Source organism: Rhopilema esculentum, chromosome 1 (assembly GCF_057945365.1).
Source record: "Rhopilema esculentum isolate cy_ngs chromosome 1, ASM5794536v1, whole genome shotgun sequence".
In the NCBI taxonomy this organism is placed as follows: Eukaryota; Metazoa; Cnidaria; class Scyphozoa; order Rhizostomeae; family Rhizostomatidae; genus Rhopilema; species Rhopilema esculentum.
The window spans coordinates 949840-965010 of NC_142815.1; the positions used below are offsets into that span (position 1 = coordinate 949840).

A 15171-nucleotide genomic window follows, 5' to 3' on the forward strand; every position below is an offset into this window, starting at 1 on the left:
CCTTTAGAATGTTTAGGCTACAACAAATACATTGAACCAAACTCTACAAGTAAAACAGCATCTGCAGAATGTCTGCCCAAATTGGGGCTAGAGGGGGGTAAGAAGAAACTTTCTTTACATTAGTTGCCCCAACAGTCTAGGATCAGTGACGGGCTGTGTCTCCGAAGAATTTTCAAAGAAAAAGACATTAAAAGAATTGGGAAATTATTCGGTACACAGGTTAAGCTGGTGGGTATGTTGGGAAAAAATAGCCAACACACACAATTCTTCTTCTCGCTTGAACGTTTGCTTCACCCATTCCGTTTCCCCTATTCGGACAGGGCTAGGGCAACGCGTGATGCCCGCGAGACGACCCGCCTGCCATTGACCGCCAGCATGTATGGTGAGGAACTTGCCAGGAGACTTTAGTATTAGTTGGCGAAAAACTGCACAGGCACGGTGAAATTGATGAAACTCGCGTGACAGGCATGGTTCGGTACGAAGGATCGACGGAAAAACTGGAACTAAGTGATCCAGGCAAAGATTTTGTGCCAAAGAGAAGATGGACCATCGTTCTGGCATTGTGTGCAATTTTTGCCTTGCTGGCGCTAATCTTTGTGATTCTGTATGCGAAAGAAACGAAAAAGGTTACAGAAGTTGCGGGTAGCACAGGAGGTTGGTTCGTTATATATCGCTCTTGTAAAGGCATTGTGGTAGATCGCTGTAAAATCTTTCTGGCTGTAATAAGATTATCGAGAACGCTAAATTATGAATCACTGACATACCTCTCTCATTGAGGTTTTTGGTCCTTTAGATATCTTGGTACGAATGTGAAACAGCTTGCAAGGTAACTGCAAGCATTGAGCTACAGTAACTGCATGCATAAAAATAAATAGTCATTGTATCAAATTTAAAAACTTAAAGGTTCTGGTACGTCAGAAAACTCCTACAGGAAGCTGTGTCGACCCTTTTGACTCCACTGGTCGTTAAAAGCAAATTTGAGGGGAAAGGCTCGATTAAGTGCCAAATTAATGCATTTTGCCAGGTTTCCAATGCCAAAGAATGGGTTTTTTGGAGCAGAAGCAAAGAAAATGTCATGTTTCGTCATGTTACGCTAATTCGGCCTTGTTGACTCGTTGACCGGTTTTTGTCGAACGGAGGTATATCAGTGACGTTGTATTTGAGCAGATGGTGTAGGTGTTCTGCCTTTAAGTAAACACGGTTAAAAAATTGCCTTTACTCAAGGGTATGCTATGTTAAATCTAATGGGAATGAAATTGACTCCTTTTGAGTAGCCTGTATGCGGATTGCATTCACAACGGGATTAATCGCTACTACTGGAAGAAACAAGGAAGTGGTTGTTGCTGCTATAAATTACCATTTATGGGCACAGATGTCAGTTTCAGTTTCAGACTTTCAAGTTTTGATTTCAAAACTTGAACCGTTACAAAAACTACAAAAATACAAAACACAAACTAGAAGTGTAACAGCAAAAATTAACGTTCATTGGGAAGGTATTTGCAAAAACAGTAGATATATGCATGAGGGGAATTTCTTAGAGGAGGAGCTCTCCCACTAGGTAAACAAACTAAGGAGACCACAACCTCTTTTTGGCTACTTTCATTAATAGCAATTATAGATAGATGTCAATTTTATAAAGGAGGTCAATTCAAAAGGTTGTTTAAAGGTTAAAGAAAAGGGGAAAAATAACATTAAGTTTTTTATAGTCTGAAGCGAAAAAAATGACGTTAAATCTTTACCAAAAACTTTGAATAGCTGTGGTCTTGTGGATACAATATGCCTTTTGAATGGATTCTGAACCATTTCATGAAAGCTTAGACAAACTATTCGATAAAGCTCGCCAGCCTTGTCCCAACCTGTTTAATCTATGACCTGTTAATGAATGAGTCCTTCATTGAATTGAATTTCTCCTTATCATTGATATCAAACCACTTGAATTAAAAGCCCGCGGCGGCAGATTAGCAAATCGAATTTGATTGGTTCTCGGATAATCTTGATTGACAGGTGCAACATTCAAATGATACAACTTTGGTTCAACCTGAACCATCGTAGGGCGGCCAAGCCAAGGCTCCGATTGCAAATGGTTTCTCAGAAACACTTACACGATGGAAAATGAAAATGGGGTGGGGGTTAAGGGTTGAAGTGCTTCTTCTTAGACGCTCCCCCGCATCTCTGCTTCCTCGCTCCTATCTTCCATTTCCGCCCTGTGCCATTTCATTTCATTTGGTCTCGTTTCGCTTCGTTTCGCTTCGTTTCGCTTCGTTTCGCTTCGTTTCGCTTCGTTTCGCTTCGTTTCGTTTTATTTCAGCATATTTTTATCCCCAAATCCAATAATCTTTGCAAAAATGAAATAAAACTCACAAGCTCTACGAAAAAACAAGAATTGAACTGCTGCTCTTCCTAGAGGGTGATGCTTTGGGGTATGCTAGGTCTGGAAAAAATTTTCAATTCCTCTTTGTACACTAAAATTGCCGATCTGTTTTTTATCTGAAAATGAATAGCAATCCAGGTCGCTGCATTTACAATGCCTGCCAAAAGTCCAGGAACACTGACGTCAATTTCCAAGGTCAAAATCAATCACCCCCTCTCCCCTACAGAACAATGTTGGTTTATTATGAAACGGGTTAGGATTTTAGGAAGCACTTTCTTTTGCGCTTCTTTTATGATATTTCTCTGAATCATCAACATTGTTCTAAGGGAAAAGGGGGCAGAAGTAGCAATTTTTTCGGAAAAGGAATGAAAGATATCAAATGCAACGCAAATTGCTGGGTGTTCCAAATACTTTTGGCAGGCATGGTCGGTACATAAAAAGGACTTCATGTAGTTCCTTCTTGGGATGTCTGCATCAAAAATTTCCATGTCCTGTTTCCGGGTATTAGAGACCTTTAAATAAATTGCCCTTTCCGACTGTCTGGACACAAATTATTTACCATTTTGTAAGTAATAACGGCACTATCAAATGGCTCTAAAAATATTTCCGACAATGCTGCATTTTCCGACAATGATGCTCTTTGAGGTTATGGGATCCAAATTAAAAAACTCTAAATATAGGTTTTTGTGACGTCATCACTTTAGTTCTCTATGCCCTTTAGATCAACTGAAATTGGTTGAATAATCCATCGAAAGTCATTAACGGTTCTACTATTATTAGGCCTAATTCTTTTAACTTTAAATTAATTCCATTTTAAAACGGAGTTTATTAGTGGTACAGAACTTGAACATGGCTTTGAAAAAAGCAAACATTTAGTAAACTAAAGCTTTTCGTCTGACACTCTTCAGAGTTTAAAACGTCAGAACATAGATCGAAAACTCTACGCTAGGAAATATATATACCCAGTTGTGGATCGAAATAGGCCAATCAGAAACACGAGCACATGACTGTTGAGGTTGACCAATCAGTGCCGCCCTCTAGGCCCTGGGACAATTTGCCCCCTTTCCCCCTCTCTGGAGCTCTGGGTGAAATACTATGATTCAAGCCAAACAATGGCTAGCTGCGCTCTAGGGAAATTTTCAGGGATTATGAAATAACGACAGAGGATCTTTAAAAATCCTACTTAAGGTATTTTAAAAATTTGGTTTTTGTTTCTGTTTTAGTTTTGTTTTAAAAAATCGGGCTACTTATTCTACCTTATTCTATTTTATTTTATAAACAATTTTTTTTATTGTAAGTAAAAAAGCTTTTTCAAAAAGTCAAACATTTGAAATCCTGCATGTAGTATGTAATGTAGATGAAGGGCCCTTTGAAAATCAGCTTCTCCGCTGAAGGGCCACCCTCCCTAAAGAATTTAAATGAATGAAATGAATGAATGAAAAGAGGACACCGGGTCATACTGGCCACCGTCACAGATTCTGTGCCCCATCTCTTACCCGTAGGACAGCATATACACTCTCTTTTTTTATAAGAACCAGAAAATTCAAATTCAGGCTGACTGTTCTTAATTTTTTCGAAAATCTGAGGCTGGATTGTTCTTAATTTGTTCTTAATCTAATAGGGTGTAAGCAGTGCGAGTGCTAGCTTTTTGGTTCTAGGGAAGTGTTCAGGCCTCATTTGCCAACAAAGTGAGTGAGACAACATTCATTTGCCGAAAAGTTTAAATAATCGACGAAAAAGCACCCATACATCGCTAAAAATCCTCGATTTTGAGAAAAAAACATTGTTTAAAATTGCATTTCGCAGATGCTCAGCCTCAGCTTGTTCTTAATTTGTTCTTAACATTTGACCGATTTTGAGGCTCGTGTTCTTATAAAATTGTTGTTATAAAAAAAGAGTGTATTACAAGATGAAACACTCTTAAAGAGACCCGGTGTCCTGTTGAACCAGCCTCGGTCGTAATTCATAATCCATGATCCCTTGCTCGGTGGTTGCTCCAAGAATTTTTGTCTTTTGAAAAAAGCGAAACCTAATTAAATTGGTGGAACGCAAGATTAGATCGATTTTGGAAAGAAATCACGAAATTTTAAATAATGCAATAACCACAGAATTTAGAAGATTTTATCTGACCCGGAAACTATGATGAGGCTAGACGATGTTAAATGGTGGAACGCGGAATATCCAGCCACAGGGAACAAAAGCTGGCGCTTTCCGCAACTATACAGTGATGTAGAATGAAACGAGGGGCAAATCACTCTAACAAAATCTCGTACACCTTTTGTGAAAATCCTATTGTTTTATCTGAAAATCCCCAGAAATCCTTTTGTTATGGACAAAATCTCGTACGCTATTTGCAAAAGTGAATCGCACCTTGGAATGAAAAATGTCCTTTTGATAATACAGACACCCCCCCCCCCCCCTCAAACACCAAAACGGCAAATGGTTAAAAATCCTCGTTTATGAGATAAAATCTAGTTCAAAATTGGTTTTCACGGTAGCTCAGCCTTAGCTTGTTCTTGACTTGTTCTTATCTTAACTTATGACCAATGAGTCTCATGTTCTCATAAAACTGTTCTTACAAAAGAGTGTGTTAGGCCCTTGCACTTGACATATATAGAATATTGCATTTGCCCCAGCTGCCTCCTTCTGTCTGCGGTCCAGAATGATTCCTGGAAAAAGATTTCTTAAACGTAATCACAGATAATCTTCATCGCATTAGATTCTTCAAACTTTATATTTCATACTTTATGCAGAAATTAATTTGTGACGAAGAGCTATTTTGCTCAGTAACGTCTTGATAGAAATCGGCAAGCTTCTTCTCTATGGGTGGTAAGGATTAACAATTAGATTTATCCCAGGGGGCAGCAGCCACACTTGCCCCCGTCACTCGCACCTAGGACTGCATAAATTGCGGAATAAGTCGCTCTAAAGTACGGAAATAGACGCGGTGTCAATTTTCAATGGACAGTCTGTCTGTGGTGTGGTGGGTAATTACATATATCGATTACAGAAATCGATTTCTACAAACCTCGTGGCTTTCCTTATAACGTTATTGAGGATGAAAATAAAACATTGACTTCGTGTGTTAGAAAATACCTGATTTCAGAGATTCTAATAAAATATTTTGCATTTTTATTTGCTGATTTGATCTCTGGAGATAATTTCAATTTTGGAAAGGTGGAGCCAAGCTGTCACTTGCTATTTAGGTCAAGGGGGGTTTTGGACTTTTCCCCCTCAAGATGGGCGAGAAAAATTAATACTTAGGGCGTGCCAAAAGGGCGGCCAGGGGGCACAGAGCCACTGATCAGTGCCCAGAGCCCATACTTCAAGACAACATTTAATAGGTCAAACAGTTTTACCCCAGGGCCGGCGCCACTGATCCCGAAATGGGGGGGGGGGCCAGCAATGTAAAGAAAGCATGCTCTTCCCCCTTTAGCCCCAATTGTGGCAATCATTTTGTTGACGTTGTTTCATTTGTGAGCTTTGGCTCAATGTATTCGTTGTTATCTGAAGGTTAATCTATATAAACACATTTTAACTGTTTTTATTCTTTTATTTATCAAAAAAGTGGGAAGGTCATAGCCCCCTGCCCCCTGCCCCCTGCCCCCTGTGGCGTGGGCCCCGTACCCTCTTGCCTCTTCACTTTTTGCTGCAAGGAGATTTTGTGTGTTGTACAGATTTCTAAGGTCTCCATCCATAGTCCCGATTTCTTTATTCCGCAATTCCGTGTTCGGTAAATTACTAGCCATGAGCATCTTCCTGAATTGAGTAGTTTGGCACCCGTGTATCCGTGAATGAATTTCCTTTTGTTAAATGACATGCTTGTTGATGTTTTTACAAGGCTTTTAATGTATATGTATACACACTTTAATGGTAACGAACATTGACAGTCGATAAAGGCTTTTCCTGTACGTGCATTTGTCGAAAATGGAGGACGAGAAAGAAACCTTTTCTGTTGAAGTTGAAAGATCTCGCAGAGATAAATCCGGGTATTATGTAAGAAAACGGACAGCTGTTATAGTCTTGGTAGCGGTCGTGCTTTTAATCGTACTCGTTGGAATAGTAGCAGCATATTTAGGCCCGGGAAAACGAAAACACAGCACAGTTCACGGGTCTTCAAATCAAGGTAAGGCGAATGCATCATTAATTATAATCTTAATTATAGTCCTATAACATCAATAAAACCCTTGAAAGAGGGTTTTAATGTTCGCCATGTAGATAATTGGGCAACGCCCCCTTAACCGGAAGCAGACGGGGTACTGTCTTTTTGGGAGTGAAACATATAAAACAGCATTTCATCGAAGGGAAACCTAAACCCTCACTTTACAACCAGCAATTATTTTGTGAATGAAATTTACCTAATGGACAAGAATTAATTTACCATAAATAGCATCGACTAGAGCTATAAGAAGCTGCCGCCCCCAACCCCCAGGCACCGTTGAATCGTGCTGGGAAGCAGGGGCGGATCCAGAACTGCTACCGACTGCCGCGAGAAGAAGGGGGAAAATTCGACGGGCAATTCACTCCAAGAAAATCTCGTACACCTTTTGTGAAAATCCTATTGTTTGATCTGAAAATCCCCAGAAATCCTTTTGTTTCAGGCAAAATGTGAATCGCCCCTCGGGAAGATTTTCCTCTGCTAAGCCCTCTAGTTCTTCAGAAACGATCACTTGGGGAAAGCATACACGGAAACCGCCCATTATTGCACTGATAAATTTGGCTAACAATTTACACAAGGTTGCCACCATTTCAACAATGCCACAATTAACGTGTGCACTTCAGAACGTGTTTACTTTAACGATCACCTCTTATTGCCCCCCCCCTCCCCCCATTCCTCTAAGAAATTTACAGTAATGAAATACACTCTTTTTTGTAAGCGCAATTTTATAAGAACACGAGCCTGAAAATTGATCAAAAGTTAAAAACAAGTTAAGAACAAGCTGAGGCTGAGCTTCTGCAAAATGCAATTTTGAACAACGTTTTTTCTCAAAATCAAGGATTTTTAGCAATGTTTGGGTGCTTTTTCAGTGAATATCCAAATTTATCAGCAAATAAAGGCTTTCTCACTCACTTTGTTGGCAAATGAGGCCTGTTCACCACCCTAGAGTGAAAAAGCTAGCACTCGCACTGCTTACACCCTATTAGATTAGGAACAAATTAAGAACCATCTAGCCTCAGATTTTCGAAAAAAATTAAGAACAGTCAACCTGAACTTTAATTTACTGATTCTTAAAAATGAGTGCACTGTTACCAATGGCGCGAGAGTATGGGGGTGGGTTAGTTGCCCCCTTTGTCCTTACTAAATTTTTTTATAGGAAACTGGCTATAAGAAACAAGTGCTGGACAGTCAGAAAATATTAAGAAACTTTAGGACTCGAAGCAAAAAAATTAAGAAACTATAATAAATCGTGATAAATCTGGAAACAACAAAATTTTGTAAAATCCATGAACATTATTGGCCTAGAACTTTAGACACAAGGAATAAAAATATACTTCCCAAATCTTAATACAGCATCAGAACGGAAGCGAATCTCTTGACGTGATAAAAAAGGTCACAGACATTTCATAACATCATTCATGACATCATAATTAAGAAACTCTTAAGAGACAGTATTGAAATTTCCAGAATATTAAGAAACTGGAGTACTCAACATCGACCTTTGTTCCGTATAAAAAAAGACTGTAGCAGGCCGAACTGTTTTAATATTGGTTACGACAACAAAGAGCTATTATTAATAATAATGGACTTTCCCAATAGTTTTGTCAAATTTGTTTATCAGGACGGACAAAGGATGATATATAGACAATTTTCGAATTTTGATGGTTCCAGTCACAGAATAGAGATTAATCTCTATTCTGTATTCAAGTTCCCTGGAAAATGCACTCTTTCATTGAGCAAACTTCACCAAAGCAATCCTCCTAATCCTATTGAAAGTTCCTTTTTTTGCAAATGAATTGAACAGCAGATAAAAGCAGCTGATCGTGACGCCCCTGCCCCACTCCCTAACTACCCCCATGTCATGTCTTTCCTTGTTTTGAAATTTCGTAAATATCACGAGGCAATCACTCAATAAAAATCTAGCACACCTCTGGTCTGGTCAACGTCCTATCGTTTTATCTTAATTTCCCTGTTAGTAGTGGCATAGGTAGGAAAATTCATATGAGGTGCATAAAATTAAAGGCCCGGCCAAACGAATAGAACATCCGTAAAACATCCGTCAAACATTTTTGTACCAACATTGTTGAACGATGCTTTATGGCCTGGCCTAACGAATCAAACAAATGTTAAAACATCTGTGATGGTCAAGCGCTGCCGCACAGCGTCCTACAGTTACTGTGTTGTATTTGCCAAATTTTAACCTACTGTGCTTGCGTTAGACCCCCCTCACATGAGAAATTTCAGGCCGGTCTGAACTCAGATCAGAAATTCATGTGAGGGGGTATTAGTAAAACAAATGTTTTAAGGGGTGGCCAAATGAACGCAACATTGTTGATCAAACATAAGAACAAAAGAGATGTTTCACGAAATGTTTGATGGTAATCAAATTTTGCCAAACAACGTAAAACATCGTAAAACATCGTAAAACATGGTGGTCAAACGAATAAAACATGGTTTATGCAACAATGTCGGATGCTGTTTAATGCCGATGTTTTATTCGTTTGGCCAGGGCTTAACATTTCCCAGCAGAAATCAAATATGACAGTGTTTTCACTTTTTGCTCGAAATTTACTGATTTCTCGAAGATTCCTTACATCTGCTCAAAATTCCTTCAAAAGTGGACAAAAAAATTCTTCCAATCTCCCTTTTACTGTATTTATTTGAATTAATGACCCGAATGACCTTCTTTCATTATATTCAGCCATGACCAAACTGAAGAAACTTTTTATCGAGTTGCCTTGAACACACGAGATTTGATAAAGGTATTTTCTTTTGTCTAGTTTGGAAACTTTTCCCTTGTTTAGTTTCGAAACTTTTTTAAACTTTCGAAGCATTTGTGTTTTTGCGAGTAGAGACAATATAGTTTTTGAATGGATCAAGAGAGGGGGGGGGCCCAAAATTAATTGCAATTGCTAATGGTGGCTGCCAACGGCACAGGGTAGAAGGAGGCCTAGCTGAGGGTTCTAAGGCAATTTTTTTATATTTTTCAATATCGTTTTTATTCTATCTTGATGAAATCTTTTGAGATGCTTTTATCCGTGAAACCAAGAGTACGAAAAATTAGCTTAACAAATAAGCCTAACAAATAAGCCTAACAAATTGGCCTAACAAATTGGCCCAACAAACATACGCTCCTATTTTCTTAAACTTAGCTTTCAATTTTTATGGAGAAAATTGATAGCCAACCGATAACGAAATTTGTATATAAATATGAAAAAGTGAAAAATTATTCGAACAAATTGAGCTTTCCTATTTCAAAGAAGGGCTGAGCCCCTAAATTTTTGTGGCGGGAGGGAGTCAAGCTCCAGTGCCCCCCTTCCCCCTTCTAAGTCTGCGTCTATGCGCACTGTACCGTGTTGCAAGACTGAATTCACCTTGATAGTTTTGAGACACTTTAAGCAACAACAATAGACGATAAGTTCACGAAGCCTTATCTATAAAGCTCAATTTTTGCAATGAAAGGAAAACGATTTTGTGGCGTCTGAAGTCTGCAGAAAAGACAGTAATAAGAAACCTCAAGTCAAACCTGAAGCCTCTAAAATGAACCAGAATACACTGTCAAATGCAGTGGACGCCAGAGCAGAGGAAATTCTCATATGCGTTAAAAGACAAGTTAATTAACAAGACATCGCTTCTCTTCGAAGGTTACCCGCAGAAATTTTACCCTGTTGTTTTCATTTGACTCCAAAGTGCGATATGCGATTAGAATACGAACTGTGAATCCCAACGTATAATCGATGGGAGGTGTAGCGGGAACTTTGTCGAAGAAGCGTGACGAAGAGAAAGAGCTTCGTTTATGCTTTCTGCTTCATCATCAAAAAATATAATGTAACTGCTCTACATAATATAAGAAGTAAGTTTTCAAGCCTTCAGTAGCATTTGGTCAAGAAAACGTCCCCCCTCCCCCCAAATAATTGACGTACCGCAGTTTAGGGTACCTAAGTTCGTTAGCTTAAAGTCCACTACTTTAAAGGTACCCCCACATTTTCTTACATGCATGTTTTAAAGTCTTTACGCGAGTTCACCTTATTCTTAAAGGTTTTGAAAGCTCTTCAGCTGAAGCAAAACGAAAAATTATTATTTTTACATCTTGCCAATGTATTTGACATGCTCTACACTGTTGAAAGGGACTTTCTTGCAGTCCGTCAAAAGGGACCCTGTCTCATTTTTTGCTTTAGGGTCTCAGATATCTCCATGACGTCACTGCCCCCAGTCCCCTTTTTCCGACCAAGACCACACTATGGGTTACATGCGGAGAGGATAGTTGTTGCCAGGAGATTAAAGTCTTGCCCGATTTCTTCGAAAAATTCTGCGTCAAAGTCCCAATCAAATATCGGCATTGGATTTAGCCTGTGTGCAGACTCTCACCCAAAACGATAGCGGTTAAATCTAACTTCCTTCGTGAAGAGTCGTTTTCACGCTTTTTGGTCTGTAAGAGATTAAATTTCCCAATCAATACGATAGAATGAGATTGATCTTCACTGACTAGATTGTGTCCGCGCGCAACTGAAGACTGGTGTAACTTTTGGACTGGTTAAAAGCATGCGGAGCGGAATTTTGACAAAACTAAGGTGTCTACCATTTTAAAATAAATGATTGGCCGCTTCTGTTATAACTTTGCTTCTTTTTGTCACAGTCACACTGACAAGGGCACCAAAAACGTCGAAATATTTCTAAAACACAATAAAAAGCTACCGCGGAGTTTTAAATGCTTACGTCATGAATACATATTTTTTGATCTTGGAATTTTGAAAACATAACCCAAAAAGTGATAATGAAATGTCTCTAAACTTCTTAAATCAGTCATATATGCTGCATATTGCCTTCGGTATGTCCACGTGAGCACAGAATCTTTCCCCATCGAATCACTGGGTCCTTCCCTATCGAATCACTGGGTCCTTCCCCATCGAATCACTGGGTCCTTCCCCATCGAATCACTGGGTCCTTCCCCATCGAATCACTGGGTCCTTCCCCATCGAATCTTTCCCCGTGGAATTGAATCTCTATTCATAACTTTATAAAATGAGCAAGAACAAATGTAATCCGTGTAACATGCAGCTTTTCTCCACGGATAAAGTTTTTTTATGGCGTTATTTCAGGTAATGTAGTCTAGCTAGAAACTATAAAAATAGATTTTATGATTTCTAAACTTCAATACTCTATGTTCAACGAGAGAAGGGGGCGCCCAGCAAACGCGAGGCTCAGTGTATGGTATGGTGACCAAAGGAGCGTACATATAAGCTCTCGAGGAGTTTGACTAAAGCGAGCTAACGTCGAATGCACAGAAAGAGATGGAAAGTAATTATTTGTAATTCTATTCCATTCTATTCCATTCTAAAGCTATAACGGTTTTACATCGAAACCTAAGTCAAACGAAATCGTTCCCAAAGAATCAAAAAACCAAGATTTAAGTTGTAACGCACTTTTCATCATAACTTTTCGCTCTTTATCGTAACTTATAGCCCCTAAACGTTTTCTATCGTAACTTATCATCCCATGCAGTAAATTATCGTTCCCTATCGTAACTCATCACCCCCTATCGCAACTTATCGCACCTTAACTTATTGCCCCTTATCGTAACTATTCGCTCTTTATCGTAACTTATCGCCCCTTAACCTATCGTATCGTAACTTTTCGTCCTATGTTGTAACTTATCCTCCCCTGTCATAACTTATAGCACCTTAACTTATTGCCCAATATCGCAACTTATCGCCCCTTATCGTAACTTATCACTCTTGTCGTAACTTATTTGCAAGTACGGCCTGTCGTTTGCTAGTTTGATTAAAGTATCGTCTTATTTAATTGATGATAACCTTACGTGTATTTCCTTTTTTCTAGGTTCTAAAGGGAAGGTAACGACAAAAGCACCTCCACAAACCCCCACAAAGTCCCCCACGAAGCCCCCCACGAAAGCCGCAAGCAGTGAGTACACCTCTAGTTGTTCAAAAACTCTTTTCTATTACTGACTTCATTTCAGATGCTCGACGAGACTGTTTTTGGAGGACTCATTTGGCGATCTTTGAGAAAGCATTCTTGAAGGGTTGAAAACAAACTGAGATAGACTAAGAAGCAAAATTTGGAAACGAAAATCAAATTTTTGTTCGGATATATTAAGACAGATTACGAAGTATAAACTTAAGGAAACTTAAATTGCAAGCAATTAGTATAGCCTTTTTGGAATAATTCGAATTTTAAAATTTTATGAATTGAGGTAGGATCTATAATGTTGGCTGAAAAACATCTAAATTTTCGCAATATCAGAAAAAGGTTGTTGTTTGGATTTGAAATTTTAATAAAAGGAGTCAATTGTAGAAAGGCCTTTCGAAATTTTATGAAGAAAGTGGAAGAAGAACGTGTATTTAGAATTTAAAAGGAAAATAAATTGTTGATTGGTTCATTCTCCTAAAGCCTACGCGCTCTGAAATTTATTTACATTTTCTTTGAATCAAATTTGAGGTCAATATTTTACTTTGTGAAAAGATGTGATCCATATGTAATCAAAAGGCTTCGCGTGAACCCTAGTTTTACACGCGCATAACCGCGCAATACACGTTGTGTTTAGGATTGTACCCACAGACATTGAGACAATTTGCTTATCGAGCAGTGCTTGGTCCTTTGTCTCAAATTTGACCACACCTCGTGCTTCCCACACCTGGTTTTACAGAGAGCTGGCTACTTGTACCACTCTGGGTAAAGGTTTAGTCATGGCAGAGACTCGAGTCCCGGACCCTTGGATCTGGAGTCCGCCACCCTAACCACTGAGCCACCCGGTTCCTGGTCCTTCTTATCGATGCAACCCCATCTCCTGATTCCTACATTTGAAATTGCAAAGAGTGTGTTACTCTTCTCACTTTGAAATAGATTTTGGTTAAGCTTTTAAACTAGTTAATGTGATCGCTTGTTGCTACACAATATCACCGGTTTATGGCAAATGTTTTTTTAGAATAAAATGTTTTTATATATCGTGTACGTACCTAAATAATCCTTGTCTTTTATTGCGGTCAACATCAATTTCTTAAAAAAAATTAACCGGAATCTATTTTGTTCCGATACAGCCACACCAGCAGCTACCACACCGACCCGGTCACCCGGACTTTACCAGAACATCCGGTTGCCGACCTTCGTCAAACCTTACCATTATGACGTGGAGCTTACAATCGACTTGAAAAATGAGTCGTTTACCGGAAAGTCCACCGCCTTTGTCGATGTAACAAAAGCTACCAATGAAGTTGTCATACACATTAATTCGATGATGATACAGAAGGCCGAGGTTACAAACCAGGCCGGTACGAAAATCGCGGTAAGTTTATCCACGTTTAAGAATCCGGGAGCGTGCAAGAATCTTAAGAGACTCGTTTTGCTAAACAGTGCACGAGAAAAATCAAACCGGGTTGAGTTTCTATGCGCCCGCTTCCGGTTTACTTATTGAGATATTATGTTGTTTGCTTTCAACAACAAAATATCCTGCTCACTTTAAAGACCCTTGTGAGGTTGTGCTTGGGCTTCCTCAAAAGCTATAGCATGGATGGATAACCTTTTTTCGGCTCAAAGCAGTTGAAACCATTATGTCGCTGGTCTCAGCTTAAAACCGTACTAAATTTTTCCTTCTTTTTTACGTTTTTTGGTCTACAAATTTTGATTGCTTCAATTTTTTGCCATTTGCCGCAAAATCCTGACACTTGAAACGTTCTTTTTTCAAAAACTACAAAACATCGTAGATAAAAGAAAGTAAAGATACAAGCAAATTCCCAAAAAAATAAAAGAAAGGAGACATTACATCCCTCTTATAAGAATGGTTATGCCTTTGCAAAAAGAATTACAGGCCTATAACAGTCTTAACGGCTATATCAAAATTTACGAAAGAACATTTTCAGGTCAAATTGCTCATTACATGGAAAATATCTTGTCTACTGATCTTTGTGCGCATCGTAAAGGCCATAACACCAAACATGCAATCCTTAGATTGATTGAAAAATGCAGATCTTACCTAGATATGAAAGGGTTTGCAGGTGCAATTCTAATAGACCTTTCGAAGACGTTTGATTGACTGAATCACGAACTACTCGTTGCAAAGCTCAAAGCTTACGGTTTCAGTAGATCTGCCCTAATAGGAAGATCTATGCAAACGATTTGTTGAAAATGTAGGGTTTTTATGATTGTAATAGAAATCCTTAGTTATCATCAACGTGTATTAATGTTTTGGTTGGCATCAATTAGCAAATAAATTAGCTAAACGAGAAGCCAACCTAAAGCAATAATGCAATTATGTTATATATTAACAAATAAAACCCCCTCGTTGTAGCCAAGAGCTTCCTGCTACGGGTTGTCTCGCGGGTCACGCAGGAAGTTAATTTCCCCTTCTATTTCTAGGCATCGGAGACTTTTGAGTACAAGAAGAATGATTACTATGTATTCAAATTTGCCAGCTCCTTGGGAGTTGGCAAGTACCAGCTTTATTTTGAGTACAGTGCGAAGTTAGCAACTGATCTGAAAGGCTTGTATAGGAGTACATACAAGAAGAAGGACGGTACACCTGTGTACGTAATGCTACTTTGTAACTTCACCTTTCATAGTAGATTTATGTAGATTTCTGACCTATGCATATATCTAAATCGCTTTTTTATCCTCCCAATCGAATTCA

At 38.9% G+C, this 15171-nt stretch overlaps 1 protein-coding gene across 2 annotated transcripts in view; it reads left to right on the forward strand.

The window, feature by feature from the left end:
- Positions 1–399: 399 nt before the first annotated feature.
- Positions 400–15171, forward strand: part of LOC135690284 (glutamyl aminopeptidase) — a 33184-nt gene continuing 18412 nt past the window's right edge. The window contains exons 1-4 of one of the 2 annotated variants that reach the window (XM_089112177.1): positions 400–654; positions 12369–12452; positions 13586–13830; positions 14901–15067. In XM_089112177.1, coding sequence (XP_088968303.1) covers positions 468–654; positions 12369–12452; positions 13586–13830; positions 14901–15067 — 683 coding nt within the window. In that variant the 5' untranslated portion in view covers positions 400–467. Of the gene's footprint in view, positions 655–6208; positions 6498–12368; positions 12453–13585; positions 13831–14900; positions 15068–15171 lie in introns of those variants that run through there. The other variant, XM_089112157.1, reaches the window with a different exon arrangement.